This window comes from Eumetopias jubatus, unplaced genomic scaffold (genome assembly GCF_037043125.1).
Source record: "Eumetopias jubatus isolate StellerSeaLion01/CBP00866 unplaced genomic scaffold, mEumJub1_p1.0 scaffold_4, whole genome shotgun sequence".
In the NCBI taxonomy this organism is placed as follows: Eukaryota; Metazoa; Chordata; class Mammalia; order Carnivora; family Otariidae; genus Eumetopias; species Eumetopias jubatus.
Window position 1 is genome coordinate 77,160,757 of NW_028274810.1, and position 16,384 is coordinate 77,177,140.

At 40.4% G+C, this 16,384-nt stretch overlaps 1 protein-coding gene across 1 annotated transcript; it reads left to right on the forward strand.

Moving 5' to 3' along the window:
• Positions 1–437: 437 nt before the first annotated feature.
• On the forward strand, positions 438–15,874 carry RRAGC (Ras related GTP binding C). Its single transcript, XM_028123426.2, has 7 exons — positions 438–769; positions 2,859–3,062; positions 4,040–4,239; positions 6,778–6,892; positions 7,910–8,052; positions 9,940–10,088; positions 14,339–15,874. Exons 1-7 carry the CDS (start codon positions 533–535, stop codon positions 14,488–14,490), a joined length of 1,200 nt encoding a protein of 399 aa, XP_027979227.1. The 5' UTR covers positions 438–532; the 3' UTR covers positions 14,491–15,874.
• Positions 15,875–16,384: the final 510 nt, after the last annotated feature.

Below are 16,384 nucleotides of genomic sequence, written 5' to 3' on the forward strand. Positions count from 1 at the left end.
GCAGGGTCCGAGTCCGGTCCAGTTTGGTATCCCTTGTCCCCCCAGGGCATCGCGGGCATCAGTAAATACTGGTTGGGCGAGTACCATTGTAGGAGCACAATCAGTTCTTCCCTCAAATGCCCAGAGAGCATCTCCCGTTGCGATGGCCTCCACAGCTCCCAAAAAGGCACGGGAGCGGCGAGGAGCAAGGCGCGTGGCAGGGCAGGACCGAGGTGCTCGCTAGGGCGGAGGGCAGAGGGCTCGGCCGGCGGGCCACCCTCCTCGTGACTCCTCCTCCCCCCTCCACGGCTCCAAGTCAGGTGATTCCGGGCACGTGACGGGCACCACCTACCCTGCTGCTCCCGAGTGGCAGCTCGGGCGGCCAATGAGGGGCTGGGCCTCGGCGAGGAGCCTATGAGGGCCGGGCTCTAGGGGGCGGGCCCCGCGGCGGTGGAGGCTGCCGGGGGCGGTGGCGGCGGCGGACTGGGGAGGCGGCGGCCTGGCTTGGCCTGGCCTGGCCTGTCAGGGCGCGGGCGGCGGCAGCTCCAGCACCATGTCCCTGCAGTACGGGGCGGAGGAGACGCCCCTAGCCGGCAGTTACGGCGCGGCGGATTCGTTTCCGAAGGACTTCGGCTACGGCGTGGAGGAGGAGGAAGAGGAGGCGGCAGCCGCGGGCGGCGGGGTTGGGGCGGGGGCCGGCGGAGGCTGTGGCCCGGGGGGCGCTGACAGCTCCAAGCCGAGGATTCTGCTCATGGGGCTCCGGCGCAGCGGCAAGTCCTCCATCCAGAAGGTGAGTGGGGCCGCGCCGCGTCTCCCGGCTCCCCCTCCCCCTCCCGGGGGCTCGGGTGGCCGCTGGGCGCGTGGGGGGGGGAGGTGCGGAGGAGGGCGCGGCCGGGGCCGGCTGGCCGGGTTGTCCCACCGCACTTTTTCTAGTCTGGGGAGTGGGGCCAGAGGTGAGGCCCGCGGAGCACCCGGACTCGGAGTCCACGCCCAAGTCAGCCGAGGCCGAGTGGGTCCCCGAAGGCGAGACTGGCTAGAGGGAGGCAGGTGCCGGTGGCACCGCCCGGGACCTCCGCCCCCTGGGACCCAACCCCAGAGTCCTTTCCGAAACTGAGACGTACTCTGCAGTTCCAACTTGGAGAACTTGTCCGACTCCCTCCTCTGCCCGGTTTTTGTGTATTCCTCTCACTTCAGGTGACTTGAGTTTGCAGGGCTTCCCAGGTGAGCCCCAGGGACCTGCGTCAGGAAGAGCTGTGACTAAGTCACTGGCCGTTTTAATGTTTACTACTACGAAGGAGAATTTAACATCACTGGGGATTGGGGAGCTGTTATTCCACCAGTTTTGGTACTTGGGGCCAGACGAATGTAATCGCTGGTGATAGTCCCTCCTGGTATGTGTGCGATACAAAAATCTTCTGAGACCTCGAGAATATTTGCAGACCTTTGTCAGTCCATTTGCTTTCACTTCGGGTCTGTCAGGAATAAATGGAGGGCTAGACCCTTTTTAGTAAGGGGGAAACTGAGGCAGGGTTGGCCTCCTCCAGTAGCCATCCCCCTCACACGCAAGTGGTAGTAAAACACCAGATACCTGGTCTGTTGCCCTTTCCACTCCATTGCAAAGGTCTGTCCAAAATAAGTCTGTGATATTTTGTAAACATGATGGTTTTAAAAAGTAGCCTTCTTCTGAAATTATTGGATTACTGTGTTTTATTTACTTCCGAATTTACTGGATTGCTGGGTTTTATCTATCTTCTCACCTCTACAGCATATTTTGAGTAAATTCATGGTAGGGTTTTAGCAATTTAATTCTTCTCGCTTGTTACTCATTGACTAAACTTTGGTAGTAACTACCCATTTCCTTTTCTAGAAAGTAACAGTGAGAGACAAATTAGCTTTATGTTAGAATTGTATGGATTGTAATTATCCTGATTCTCAAGCTACCTTTTTAATTTTTATTTTATTTATTTTGTATTATTATGTTATGTTAATCACCATACATTACATCATTAGTTTTTGATGTAGTGTTTCGTGATTCATTGTTTGCGTATAACACCCAGTGCTCCATGCAGAACGTGCCCTCTTTAATACCCATCACCAGGCTAATCCATCCTCCCACCCCCTGCCCCTCTAGAACCCTCAGTTTGTTTGTTTCAGAGTCCATCATCTCTCATGGTTCGTCTCCCCCTCCGATTTCCCCCCCTTCATTCTTCCCCTCCTGCTATCTTCTTCTTTTTTTTTTAACATATAATGTATTATTTGTTTCAGAGGTACAGATCTGTGATGCTATGGTGAGCACTGTGAATTTTACCATTTCTTTTCTCATGGGAGCAGTCATTTCCCTGTCAACTCCTCTCCTGTCCCCCCCCCCCCCCGCCCCATATCATTTTTTACTTGGTATAATTACTTTCTGTTTTATTTCTTCCACAAGACTGCAAACTCAGTGAAGGCAGAGTCTAGTCAGTTACCTTTCTAATTCTCAGAGCCTGATACAGGCATCCCAGTAAGTTTACAACGAGCAAAAAAATCTTAAACTTTAGCTATAAGCTTTTATAATCTTAAAGCAGATTTTGGCAGAATTAATACAGTTTAACAGAAAACAAAATCAGTTGACGTGAGAGACATTGCTACTACTAGGATTGACTATGTGCAGAGAAAATAGAAAAGTTTCAGCTTCAAAATAGGCTTGATAGAAAGTAATTTGGTGCCTTCTCATCTCTCAGAAGTAAAAGGATAGTGAGTATTGATGATACACCATTCACTTTTTATTTTTTTTTAAATTTTTGCTATAGGATCAAATTCTTTATATGTTAATTCAGGGTGGAATTTTGAACTTTAAATACAAAGTTGAATAGTTGTAAAATTATCTTTTCTTTTAACAGGTGGTGTTTCATAAAATGTCACCCAACGAGACTCTCTTTTTGGAAAGTACCAACAAGATTTATAAAGATGACATTTCCAATAGCTCCTTTGTGAATTTCCAGATATGGGATTTTCCTGGGCAAATGGACTTTTTTGACCCAACTTTTGACTACGAGATGATCTTCAGGGGAACAGGAGCATTGATATATGTCATCGATGCACAGGTAGTAGGAATAATGATGTTTATTTCTTTTTTCTCATGTCAAAAGATGTAGACACAAAGGAAAGGTGTTTTATCTTCTTTATTATGTGCTTCTTGCAGATTATTTCTTTGCCGGTAGATTCCTAGCAGTATGGGAGATGGAACTACAGAGGTGTGTTGGGAGCAGGCATGCCATTGTGCGAGTACAGAATATGAGATGATTAGGAGATAGTGGCTTATTATCTTTGAGTTCCAGTTAATGAGCAGTTTTCCACTTTTATTTGTTAATAGTGGATATTGCCGTATTTCATTAACTATTACAATAGTGATGTCACTCACTGGAAAGATCTTCTCAGTGCCCATAATCTAATGAGGAATAGGAGAACTGAGTCAGTAAATATAAAAGTGAATAGTTTTCTTGGTTGTCCAAATTGAGTTTGGCTCAACAAGCATTTATTGAGGGCCTAGCATGTGACAAGCCCTGAGATGAATGGGACATGTCCCTGACCTTAAGAAGCTTGAACATTAGTTAGGCATGCTTTCTGAGTGAGAGGCTCTGTAATGGATGCTTTCACATACATGATCCAGTTTAATTTATTCTTTATAATACTGTGAGGTAGGTATAGTAATTCCAATTTTATGGATGAGTAAACTGAGATCACAAGTTTAAGGAACCTGCTTAAAGTCACACATCTAATAAATGGCAGAGCTGGGATTACTTTTAAAAAAATTCTGTTGGGAAGAAATGTCCATTTCCTTTTCCCTTTTCTTACATTATCAATATTAAAAATTACAAACATTAACTTGGTAATTGAATTTTTTATCTGGAGAGATGAAAGATTTAGAGAGATTAAGTTAATGTATTTGAATGGAGTATTTGTGAATAATTAGGATAATATATTTTCTGTGGTTGGGGAAAGAGGTGGTTTGAGGCTTTCTTAACTCGTTACTGACTTTTACAAGATTTCTTTTTAAAAAATATTTTGTTCTGACTTACAGGATGACTACATGGAGGCTTTAACAAGACTTCACATTACTGTTTCTAAAGCCTACAAAGTTAACCCAGACATGAATTTTGAGGTTTTTATTCACAAAGTTGATGGTCTGTCTGATGATCACAAAATAGAAACACAGAGGGACATTCATCAAAGGGCCAATGATGACCTTGCAGATGCTGGGCTAGAAAAACTCCACCTTAGGTAACAACATGTGTGTTTGATATGAGAGCCCTGAAAAATGTGTAAATGTATTCCCATCTCTGTCATTACAAACACGTAGCTTTCTGTTACTGGTATACCCTTCCCAAATCTGTAATGTTCTTGATCTCTTTGTGGAATTCAATTTTGGGAACCTGATGGTATTTGAGAAGTTACTTTCCCAATTTTTTTGCATTTTCCTGGAGATTGAAGTCATGTGAAGTGTTTTCATTGGTGCTTTTAAAAATTCATCTCAAGAGACTGGAATCAGCCTGTTTCCTCATGGCATAAATCTGCTTTGGGACTCCCCTCTCTTGATTTCATCATTTATTTATTTATTTTCGTTTTGCCTCAGTTCAAGGACTCTGTCATATTTGTTGTAGAACTATGTAGCTTGAGTCTTCACGGTATTTTTTTCAGTAGGAAGAGCCTTTTAAAGAGGTACATTTTCAAGTCTGGACTCTAATGTATCTTATGTATGTTTTAAAAACAGTTTCTGCTTTTCTGAATCTCTAAAGTTTGGGTTAGGTGAGTTTATTCTATAAATCTGTTTAGGGTTCCTGTTAGGTTTAAAGAACTGCTGATTCGTAATTAAATACCATTCAGAAATGATTAAAGAACAACTACTAGATAGGATTGATGATTTATGTGCTTGTGTTCTGAAAGTGTATGAGGAATATTTTCTGTATTTTGTATTTTTTTGGTGGTATAGGTAGATATGAGTAATAAAAAGTAGAAAATGTTCTCTTGGTGATATAAACAGCTTAAAGGGGAAGCAGGGGAGAGACACATGTATAGCTATCTCCCTACCCCTGGTCTGTTAGAGTGACTTCCTTATAGACTCAAGCCACCCCCCATCCCTACCCCAAATATTCCCTAGGGCCTCAGGTTCCAAGGTCTTTCAATTATTCTATTAGGAAGTCATGTAGAAAAAGTCTCATTGATCTGTAGTTTGTCTGGATTGAAATTTTAAAATATTTATCAGTAATTCATGCTTAAAAAATTATTTGTAAGTGAAAGTGAAAGTGCTTCCCTATGAATTTCCTCAGTCTTACTTTTTGGGACTCTACTCCTAACAATGGATTTTAGGCTGTGATTGTCCTGTGTTCCCTAGTGCACGTGGGAATTCTAATCCTCTTCACACCACTTCCTTGTCCCTTTTTGGGGCGTCCCACCCCCAGTGGTACATGCCATCCCTTTCTCTAGTTCCTTATAGGGCCCTAGGCCTTGTTAACCTCTGTAGAATCTTTGCATCAAGCTTTTATTAATAACTGGCACGCCTGTGGATCACACTGTATTCAATTTCCGGTTTCCAGAAACCCAGCTTACTAAAATACCCTGTACATTGCAGGTTCTCCATGTCCCCATCTACTTCCAAGCCTCAGAGTCCCTGAAGGACCTTCCCATATTGCTAACCTTTTTGCCTAAAGGAAACAATAAAATATTCCTTTGTCCCTAGTGCCTTTAGGAGGGGGTCATCTTGGCCTCACTTGTTTCATTGCTCAAACATCTAGAGTTGAGCCCCATCTTGTATAGGGTTGGGTTCCTAGATCAGCTTCTTGAAAGTATTTTTAAATTGCCTATAAAGTGTGATAGCCACAGTTCTGTGTTTCTGACTTTGTAATATATACTTATAAATAAATAAATAAATAGAACAACTACATGATGAGGAGTATACTCCCTGAGCTAAAAATAACAGGTAAAATTGTATTGTTTAAAATGTGAAAGGTCTCTCTTTTTCATATGTGTTTTGTTAAATCTGTGGGTGTTACTTCTCCACTGTATGTCCTTTTAGGCAGATTCCTGTTCCATTCCTATTTTTTATAGGGCCCCAGCTCCTGTCCTTCTAATTATGTCATTTATATACATTCTGAGCATCAATTTTGTTCATTTGTTTGTTAAACAAATATTTATGAGCACTGTTCAGGGCAGTGGGGTTGTAGCTATGAGCAAGACCGTCAACCTCTCTGTCCTCATGGAGCTTACATTCTGATGAATGAGACAGCTCAGAAGCCCTTACAAATAAATGTATAGGGTAATTTTAGGTACTTATCAGTACTATGAAGAAAAATTAGGGGAAAGGGCTGCTGTTTTAGGTAGGAGGGTCAGGAAAGAGCTTTCTGAGGAGATGACATTTTTGTAGAAACCTGAATTATATTCTTACTGAATAAATGTCACCCCTCTCTGTGCTCCCTCTTGGTTTTTATCTTGGTCTTTGTCAGTTATGGGCTTAAGAAACCCGGTTTTTTGGACCAGTTTGCAAAGACTTAGGTGAATATTCAGGTTTCTGCATCTGAAAATGCTTTCCTGGGTACTAGGAAAGTACCCTCTTTTGTAAATGCTGTAAAGAGATGGATGGTTACAAGCCAGGTGGGGAAGCTGCGTTTGTCCTCTTGAACAGTAGGGAATGACAGGCAAGATAAAAAGGCTTTATTTGAACTTAGTGAAATCAAATGTTAAGAAACTTAAAATTTTATTTTTATAGTTGTCACTGAACTTAAGATATTTTTCAAATTAATCAAACTGTGTTGTGTTTTTCAGCTTTTATTTGACTAGTATCTATGACCATTCAATATTTGAAGCCTTTAGTAAGGTGGTGCAGAAACTCATCCCACAACTGCCGACCTTGGAAAACCTATTAAATATCTTTATATCAGTAAGTGAGCTAATTCACTACAGTTTCTGATTCCATTTTCTTGAATATATTTGTGTTATCAAATTCTCCAAAAAAATGGCTTGAATTAGTCTGAATCAGGCTGAAAGACTAATGACACACTTAACATGTAAAATAAATCATAACGTTAAAAAAAAAGGCTTGAGTTATTTTCTGAGTTCTTTCCTTAGTGCTCACCCTTTTGATCTTAAAATGAAATGAAAAATTTCTTCATGCTTTCTTAACTAATAAAAACCTTAATGATAAAAAAAAAATTTTCATGACATCTGTTTGCTGAACGAAGAGTAGTAACTGGAAAAGTCTGGGTTTTGGGAATTTGACTCCTGCTTAATCATTTGCTTTATAGGAGGTCACATTGAAAAATTGATCTTTTCCTTTCCTTGCTAACATAATCTTAGTATCATATTTCACCTTCCTTATTTTGAAGACTCAACTTAATAAAAAAGGATATTTTTTCAATAAATATAACATTCAACTATTATATTTTCTAGACATTACTTTGAAGGACTCAGGGTGTAGTGATCCCCAGTTCTTTCGGGCTTTTGGGTTATGTTAGATGTTGACATCAAACTAATTCTTTTATGTTTTGCTGATTGCCACAGAAAGCTTTTCTGGTAGCAAGGTCATTCAAATCAGAGGTTGATTATTGTAACAAGAAAGGATTATTGAAAATGTAGCATGGCTTGGATTTTGGAGGATTTTTTTTGTTAATTTTTTTGGTGTCTTAGCGAATAAATCATTTAAGTAGAGGAGGAAGAAAAACAAATTTAGTGCAGTTAAGTCAGTAAATCAGAGCAGAGAAATGATTCCACTTTTATTCTTTGGATAACAGAAGTGTCTCTCAACAAATACTATTTGCTTCTTTGGTATTGGGTTATACAATTTAAAAATGTCCTTGTGTTGTGAAATTATGAAATTAATCCATAATTTCAGGATTTTAGGTAAATTACAAATTTTGATTCTTAAAACTGAATACTTCCCCAATTTTGTTTTTCCAAGAATTCAGGTATTGAAAAAGCTTTTCTCTTCGATGTTGTCAGCAAAATCTACATTGCAACAGACAGTTCTCCTGTGGATATGCAATCTTATGAACTTTGCTGTGACATGATTGATGTTGTAATTGATGTGTCTTGTATATATGGGTAAGTTATATATATATATTTGCAAGATCTCAGACAGGTGGAAGACTACTAGTTTGGTTTGTCAGAGGGATTAATTTTTGAGGCCTCTGGCAGGTGCTGTTTGGAGTGGACTTGTTCTGACCATAGTGCTTCCGCTTGGAGCTTGATTTCCCTGTAGATGGACTGCTAGGTCTTACTGCTTCAGAGGATGGGTAAGAGCAGTTGAAAAAGTGTGCTAGTGCCAGATTTAATTGTCACTGAAAGTTTCTCCTGTCATGATTTGGGGGGCTTGCACTGTGTCTTCTCCCTTAGGGACTCTGCTAGATCAAAAAAGTAGATTAATTTATTTTTAATAACAGAGTAGGTACTGGTTCCTAATTTAACTTCAGGCTTTATGGAAATGAGAGATCCTAATCTTTCAGAGAGCTAAGAAACAAGGAAATCAGAATTTTGGGTGTCAAATTTGACCCATACATCTGAGTTTCCAAAATAAATTTCTAAAATGTAAACTTTCTTTATGTAAATTCACCAAACTCCACACAGAGATTTATAAATGCCAGCAAAGGTGTAATTTTGTGGAATAGTCCAGAGGACGAGTGAAAACTTTGGAGAATTACTGGTATTTCAAAAGCCAACAACCTCTGTTGCTAATAGCCCTGACCCCCCCATCTCCCCCATGTATTAACATCAGCACTCCCAAGGCACTTTTCTGATGCTCTAACATAACCTTTGCTTTCTGTGTCCTTTATCTGTTCTGTTTTCACCTAGTTTGAACTCTTCTTTCATCTTGCTGTCCCTGCCCTTCACCTTGGTCTCTCAACCTAATTTGTTGGTGTCTTTCTCCAGCTGACTGAATAGGAGAATGCATTTCTCTCACATGTTCTTTACCTGTCTGTTCCTGTCTTCTATTTGTTTTTCACTTTTGTGGTTACATGCTCTCCTTTGCTCTTAACTTTTTCCATAATGAAAATGTGATGTTTCTGTTTGTTATATTATTTGGTAAAGCTTCATGTTCCCATTCCTAATTTTAAAAATGGTTGAATAGAACACTTGTTTTTTTTTCTTTAAAAGAAATCAAAATTTCATAACTGCTTTTTTCATAATTTAAAAATCAAATTTAGTTGCAAAGTTTTTTTCAGCATAAGGTATGTTGTAAAATACATTATACATTATATGGCACATTATAAAAGTGAAGAAAAATATCCATTATCTCATTCTTAACACAATCTATGCATGCAGTTTGTTGTACTTTATTATATTTATTTCCTTCTTGACTCTTGATTTATATCTTTTGAAGGAGGACTAGGTATAATTCTGACAATTCTAGTAAAGGCAATAGCTTTCAGACCCTGAAGGCTTACTTTGTAAGCATCAGGATACCACAGTATCTTGATAGACTGTATTCATTTTAGTTTTTATACTTAACTCCTTTTTCACTAGTGGCAGTTTTCTTACGTTAGGTCCTTTTTTGTATACTGTGTCAATACAGATTAGGATGAGGGAAGATTTAAAACCTGTATTCCATGTATCCTGGGTAAACAAGATGAAGGTGTGCATGCATGGAATACTGCATCCTTGTCTGGGAACCTATTTCTTTTTTTTTCTTTTCTTTCTTCTTCTTCTTTTTTTAAGTAGGCTCTGTGCCCAGTGTGGAGCTCAATGCAGGGCTTGAACTCATGACTCTGAGATCAAGACCTGAGCTGAGATCAAGAGTCAACTGAGCCACCCAGGCGCCCCCGGGAGCCCTATTTCTTAAATGGGAACTTCTGTTGCCATATAATAATTAAGCCAGTATTTTTTCTTAAAAGACCCTTGGGAAACTGGGTGGTGGAAGGACTTGTCATTGTGCAAATTAAATGTGACAATACCTCGCTGGGAAACCTGTAATGAAACTTTCTTTTAAAACAGGTTAAAGGAAGATGGAAGTGGAAGTGCTTATGACAAAGAATCTATGGCAATTATCAAGCTGAATAATACGACTGTCCTTTATTTAAAGGAAGTGACTAAATTTTTGGCACTGGTCTGCATTCTTAGGGAAGAAAGTTTTGAACGAAAAGGTAATGGCATTTTATTTTATTTTATTTTACTTTTTTAAAGATTTTATTTGAGAGAGAGAGAGCACATGAGGGAGGGAGGGTCAGAGGGAGAAGCAGACTCCCTGCTGAGCAGGGAGCCCGATGCGGGACTCGATCCAGGGACTCCAGGATCATGACCTGAGCCGAAGGCAGTCGCTTAACCAACTGAGCCACCCAGCCGCCCAAGGTAATGGCAATTTAAAAGGCTGTTTTTATGTTCTTTGTAAAAATTTATTAGGTTCTTGAAAATCAGAGAAAATAATATTGCAGTGTTAGATGAGTATCAGCTCAAACTACTTTTGTCCCTTCCTTTCCATATATAGTCTAGACTACTTTTGGTCTTTTATGTTAAATCAGGTATTTAATTCCAGCCTTTCTTATTTTGGGTCCTTTTAATACATGTCTGAATGCTTGCACTTGGGCTTCCACCCAAACCTGTTTCTGGAGATGATTCTTGGGCAGGTTACCAGCTTACCTTATTGCTACACGCAGTGGCCTTTCCTCATTCTGTTGCCTCTTCAGCCTTCTCAAGCATGTGACCCTGCCAGTCCCTCCTTGCTTGATGTTTCCCTCTCTCTTTGCTTCCCTAAAGCTGAGCTCTCCAAGTAATTTTATGTATTTGTTTCTCTGATCTCTTCTGTTTCTTTTGTTTTTCTCAGTTCTGAGCGTTTTTCAGAGCCACGTCTTTTTGCTTGCGTCTTCCCTTATTCTCCTGGTCAGCTCATCCAAACCATGGTCAGTTAATGTTCTCTGTGTGGTTGAAAAATTCACCTCTCTAGCTCTGACTTGAGCCCATATTCCAGTCCCATGTTTGGAGCTCTTAGTAAGACATTTCACTTAAATATTTGATTATCATCTTGTACATGTTGTCAAAACTGATGACTATTTCCCCTCTGTTTCCTGACCCTCTTGGCTACTGTAGTGTTGTTACCAGTTATGACATTGCCTGGTGTCCAAGCTCAGATATCTTGTACTCAGGTGATTGTGTGGTGGCACTGCGAAGGGGCCCTTGCAGGTCATTTCACAAGGGCATTCTGTGTTCTCCTTTTTCCCTTCTTTTCCTGTATTGTTTACATTGAATTTTCACCAAATCTTACTTGTTTCTTGGGTTTCCTTTCCATTCCCACTGTCAGTCCAGGTCCTCTTCCCTGAAGGCCCGTGGTGGTGCAATCATGTCCTACTTGAGGTGATGCGCTCAGCATGTGTTTTGAGGGGCTAGTATGTATTGTCTTTTATTCCAAAGGCAGACTAGGTTTCAGAAAGTTACTTTCATCATGTTATTTAAGTCCTCAAGGATCTATCATCGCTCTCTCTTGTTCACTGCAACAAGTGCCTGCTCTATGGTCTTTGTTTTTAATATTTAACATTGAACGAATTAGTACTATTTCACTAATGTTAATATTAATGAACTCTATCAGATACACAACATTTTTGGATAAACAAAAATGTGTGTATTCACGTTTGAGCTTCAGAACTTAAAACATGGCAGAGACATAGTTGACTTTGATGTTTGTCTCCTTGGAGGTCTTTTTGGTGCTATGTTGAATGTAGTATTTAATTTTCCCATGGACGATGTATTATTTTACTTTGTATCTTCCTTAACCAATATAGAATTTTGTATTGTGTATCTCTGTGTAAATGATGTAAAAATGTAAGTAGTCTTCTGCAACTTGCTCATTCTCTTCACTTAAGATCTTTTTTGAGATTTGTGTTGATAACATGTAGCTTTAGTTCATTCAGTCATTTTCACTCCACACCATATTATATGGACTGAATATACCACAATTTATTTTCTTTCTGCTGGACATTTAGGTTATTTTTAAAATCACAAATAGCTTTGCAACAAATACTCAGATGCAGCAAATGAACACGTTTGCCATTGCACATGTGGAGAGTTTCTCTTAGAATATATTTAGTAGTGGAATTTATAGAGAATGTATTCATACATCTTCAGCCTTATTAAACATTGCTCTCCAAAGTGGCTTTCCCATTTTCGCCTCTGGCAGCTCTGTGTGGGAGTTCTTGTCACTTCGTGTCCTTGATAACGCTTGTCAGTCTGGTAGGTATAAAATAGTATCTCATTTGGTTCTAATTTTTACTTTAATTACTAGTTAGGGCAGGCGTTTTCCTTATGGCAAGTACTTTTTATGCCAGTTCAAGGTTGTTCTTTGGCACTTTACCTGTTCATATACCTTTATCCTTTTTGTACTTCTTAGGAGTTCTTTATTTTCCTCCATTCTAATCTTAAAAGTTAAAAACGGGGGTGCCTGGGTGGCTCAGTCCGTTAAGCGTCTGCCTTAGGCTGAGGTCATGATCTCAGGTTCCTGGGATCGAACCCCACGTTGGGCTTTCTGCTCAGCGGGGAGTCTGCTCCTCGTGCTCCTTCTGTGCTCTCTCTCTCTCACTCACTCTCAGGTAAATAAATAAAAATCTTTAAAAAAAAAGTTAAAAACAAAACCGTTTTTGGTTACAGAAATTTTCAAATATATACAAAAGTAGAGCAACACAATGAGTGTCCACATACCCATCCTCCTGCTTCAAGAATCACCAGCATATGGTCAGTCTTTACCAGCTAAATCATTATTTTTTACCCTTTTGTTGTGGAAACTGTCAGACATAAAAAAGTAGAGAAGGTAACAGAATGAACCCCTTTTATCTATCATCCAGATTGGATAATTATCAAAATCATAGCCAGTCTTTTTTCTTTCTCTACCTCTTTCCCTACTGGATTATTATAAAACAAATCTCTGACTTGATCAAATAATTTTGTCTCTACAGATTTCAGCAGGTATCTCTAAGAGATAGCATTCTTTTTAAAACATAATGGTGCCATTAATAAACATAAAAAAAAAACCACAGTGATTTCATAATATCGTCAGATCTCTGGCTAGTGTTCAAGTTTCCCTGATTGTGAGTTTTATTTTACCATTTTCACAGAAGTAATTTTTAATGTAGTTGAACTTACCAAAACTTTTATAGTTTTTTTTTTTTTTTTTTTTTCCTTCCTGAGTCTGAAGGACCTCCTGGATTTGGCTCTAATCTCCTTAGTCAGACTGGATTCCCAGTACTTCCCAGCGAGAATTCTCTGCCCCTATCTCCAGCCACACCAGTTTCTTTCCTGTCTTTCACCTGTGCTGTGTTCTCATTGCCAGCTCCCTGCTGTTTTTTGTAATATTGTTCCTCTTTCCTGCCTAATTAAACCTTGCCTGTATCCCCAAAGTTCTGCCTCATCCCTGAGGTTTTCATTGGCTGCTTTTGCCCAGCACTGGGCTCTCCCTCCTGCAGACTTCTTTGACATTTGTAGTCATTTTAACGCCATATTGTTTTGATTTGTTTTTTGTGTGGTCGTCTTCATGTCCCAGTATCCTCAAGGGCATTGATGCTTGTCTGATCTGCCATTCTTCTCACTGGCTTCTATTCTTAAGGTCACCTCATGGTCCAGAATGGCTCCTGGAGCTCCGTCTTCCAGTAAGGAGGAACAAGACTGGGGAAAGAATACTTCCTTTTCCTTTTAAGGAGATTTCACAGAGGTCCCACATGCTTCCACCTATCTCAGTGGCCGGAATTGGTCATGTGGCCATACATAACTGTAAGGAAGGCTGGGAAGTATAATGTTTTAGCTGAGCATCATTGTGCTCATCTGAAATTGGGTTTCCGTTACTAAGGAAGAAGGGGGAAAAGTGGATTTTTAGTAGGCAACTAGCCATTTCTATCACAAAACAGAACTGTTTGACTAAAATCTTATTTGGAAGCCAGTTCATCAAACAGATGAAGAAGGAGCTGCATTGCCTGGAGAGCAGGTGTAGGCTACTGAGGCTCTGGCTGGTGGGCCTCTCTGGTACCTCCCAGACCCCAGGGCTCTACTGGGCAGTGTGCCAAACTACTGCTCCAGCTGTTCCCTCCTGCTCTTCACTGGCTGCCCAAAAGACTTGTGAAAGGAAAAGCTTGATAATTTGAAAATTATTTTATTTTCACCTTAGATTTTATTGTAGGTTTTCTTGGCAAATTTACCTCCCTGATTGTTTTATTTATTTACTCATTCCCAGGCCCCAGAGGTAACCAGTGTTAACGGTTTGGTATCTGCTTTATCACGTTTCTAACATAGAAACTCCTCAGTTCGATGTGTGTTTTTTAATACATAACCAGTTATTTCCTTCTGTCATCAAATATTTCTAATAGATAATTTCACAATTGACATTCAGGGGGCCTGATCTTCTTTTTCTCTCTTACAGGTTTAATAGACTACAACTTCCACTGTTTCCGGAAAGCCATTCATGAGGTTTTTGAGGTGGGTGTGACTTCTCACAGGAGCTGTGGTCACCAGCCCAGTGCCCCCAGCCTGAAAGCGCTGACACACAATGGCACGCCGCGAAATGCCATCTAGCCTGAAGTCCAGCTGTCGGGGCTCTGTGCCAGCTTACTCTTCACTCCAGGGTCAGATGCCACGTGCTACAGGACAGGGGAGCTGCCGCTTGTGGGAATCCTGGTGCCGGTCCCACTAGAGACAAGGGGTAGAGTCTCTCATTCAGATGAAAACCCCTTCAACCAGTGGTGTGCAACTGAAGCTACTATTTCTTTTTTTTTTTTTAAATGGCAAAAAAGAATTCTAGAGACCACAGAACTCAGTGTGTCTTTCTCCTCTTTGGGGTCCTATTTTAAGTAGTTGGGATATTTTGGACCTGGAGATAACACCACTTACCCATCCTTACCAGAGAATGTTGCTGTCAATTACCAGTTGGAAATAATAGAAAGAACTGAATTTTTATATGCTTCACTTAGGTTTTCATTTGAGTAGTCTCTAAAAATCCTGCCTTGCTTAATTTCTAACACTGCCTCTCAGATTGCAATTTTGGACATTGCACACTTAAGACGTTTTAAATGCATTTGCTTGCTAACTCAGAAGACACATGGTCTGACTGCAGCAAAGGACATTCCTGTATTTGTTACTGAAGAAAGGAGAACGTTTTATGCTGCATTAGGTCAAGAGCAAGGCTCAACAGTGGCTGCTGCATTAATTCTCTTGGAAGTGTTGAAGAAACTTTGAAACAGAAGAAAAAGTTTGCACCTGTGTTTTGGGTACCAGCTATCTGGGTTCTTTCTCCTCCATTAGATAAGTGATCATGATCAGTGTAACGATGGGAATTTAAGAAGTTTGTTTTCCCCACAATCTCCTCCTCCTAGGGGAGAAATTCATTATGTCGTTGAAATATTTAGCTCACTTTTCTGTAGACTTGGTCCCAGCCGCTACATACCTTTTATTCTAAGCTGTCTATATTCTTTACGAACTGCTGTTTTGTTGGCCATGAATGACCCTAAGGCACTGGTGGGCTGTCCACTGGGAGTTGGAGAGAGCACATGGCGCCACAACATGTGTCATTAAACAGACTGTGTCTCCAGTATTCTGACACCGAGTGTCAACTGTGGTACTTTCTTCACCTAGGATATTAATTCATAATTGTTTCTTTTTGTTGATGGTTGATACCCTGTCCATTGATTTAAAGTGACATTATTTTTACTCGACATGCCCAGTAGTCCTATATTCCAAAGCCACTGGACCACTTGAGTACATAAGTGCCACTGTTTAATGAAATATGTATATTCAGGTCTGTAAACCTAACAGTGTGACTTGGAGTGCTTCCTGCAGATGATTCTGACTGTTGAGTATTTACATGGACCATGGTGATATCCAAAAGAAAATGCTTTTATATTTATAGATTATTTCACTGAACTATATAAAATGGGTATCAATAAATGTATTTACTCCAAAATCAGTTTTTTATTTGCCTCCGATAGGAGGAGGGTGGGGTGATGGGACATTGGGTTGTCTCACTTGATCATTCTATTGTCCATTTCTTTCACGGCTTCATATGGTTAAGAGGCTGTATGTCTTAGGACCTCAAGCTCTGTCCTGATGCAGGAATTTCATGCCTTGGGTCCAGACATCTCTCCTGGCCCATTTCTGCTTAGGGTAGGCAGTCCAGGCCCAGGTGAAAATGGTTTTTGGGTTGTGGTGTTTCGTACCAACAAATCTCCCTCATGGTGAGGAATATGCAGGGCCTGGCGTAACTGATGCATTATAGCCAAGCCAGGAAGGGGTAAGGAGATAAATTAGGTAGGACACCATATAAAAAATGTGTACCAATTCCAGCTTGTTTGTTTCTTCCAGTTCCTGGGATACTCATTGTTGACCCTTAAATGTCAGGTGGGATCTAAATTGGTTGGGGTTAGGTATACATTAGTTTATAGAAGGGAAGGTAGTAGAGGTTGAAAGCTATTTT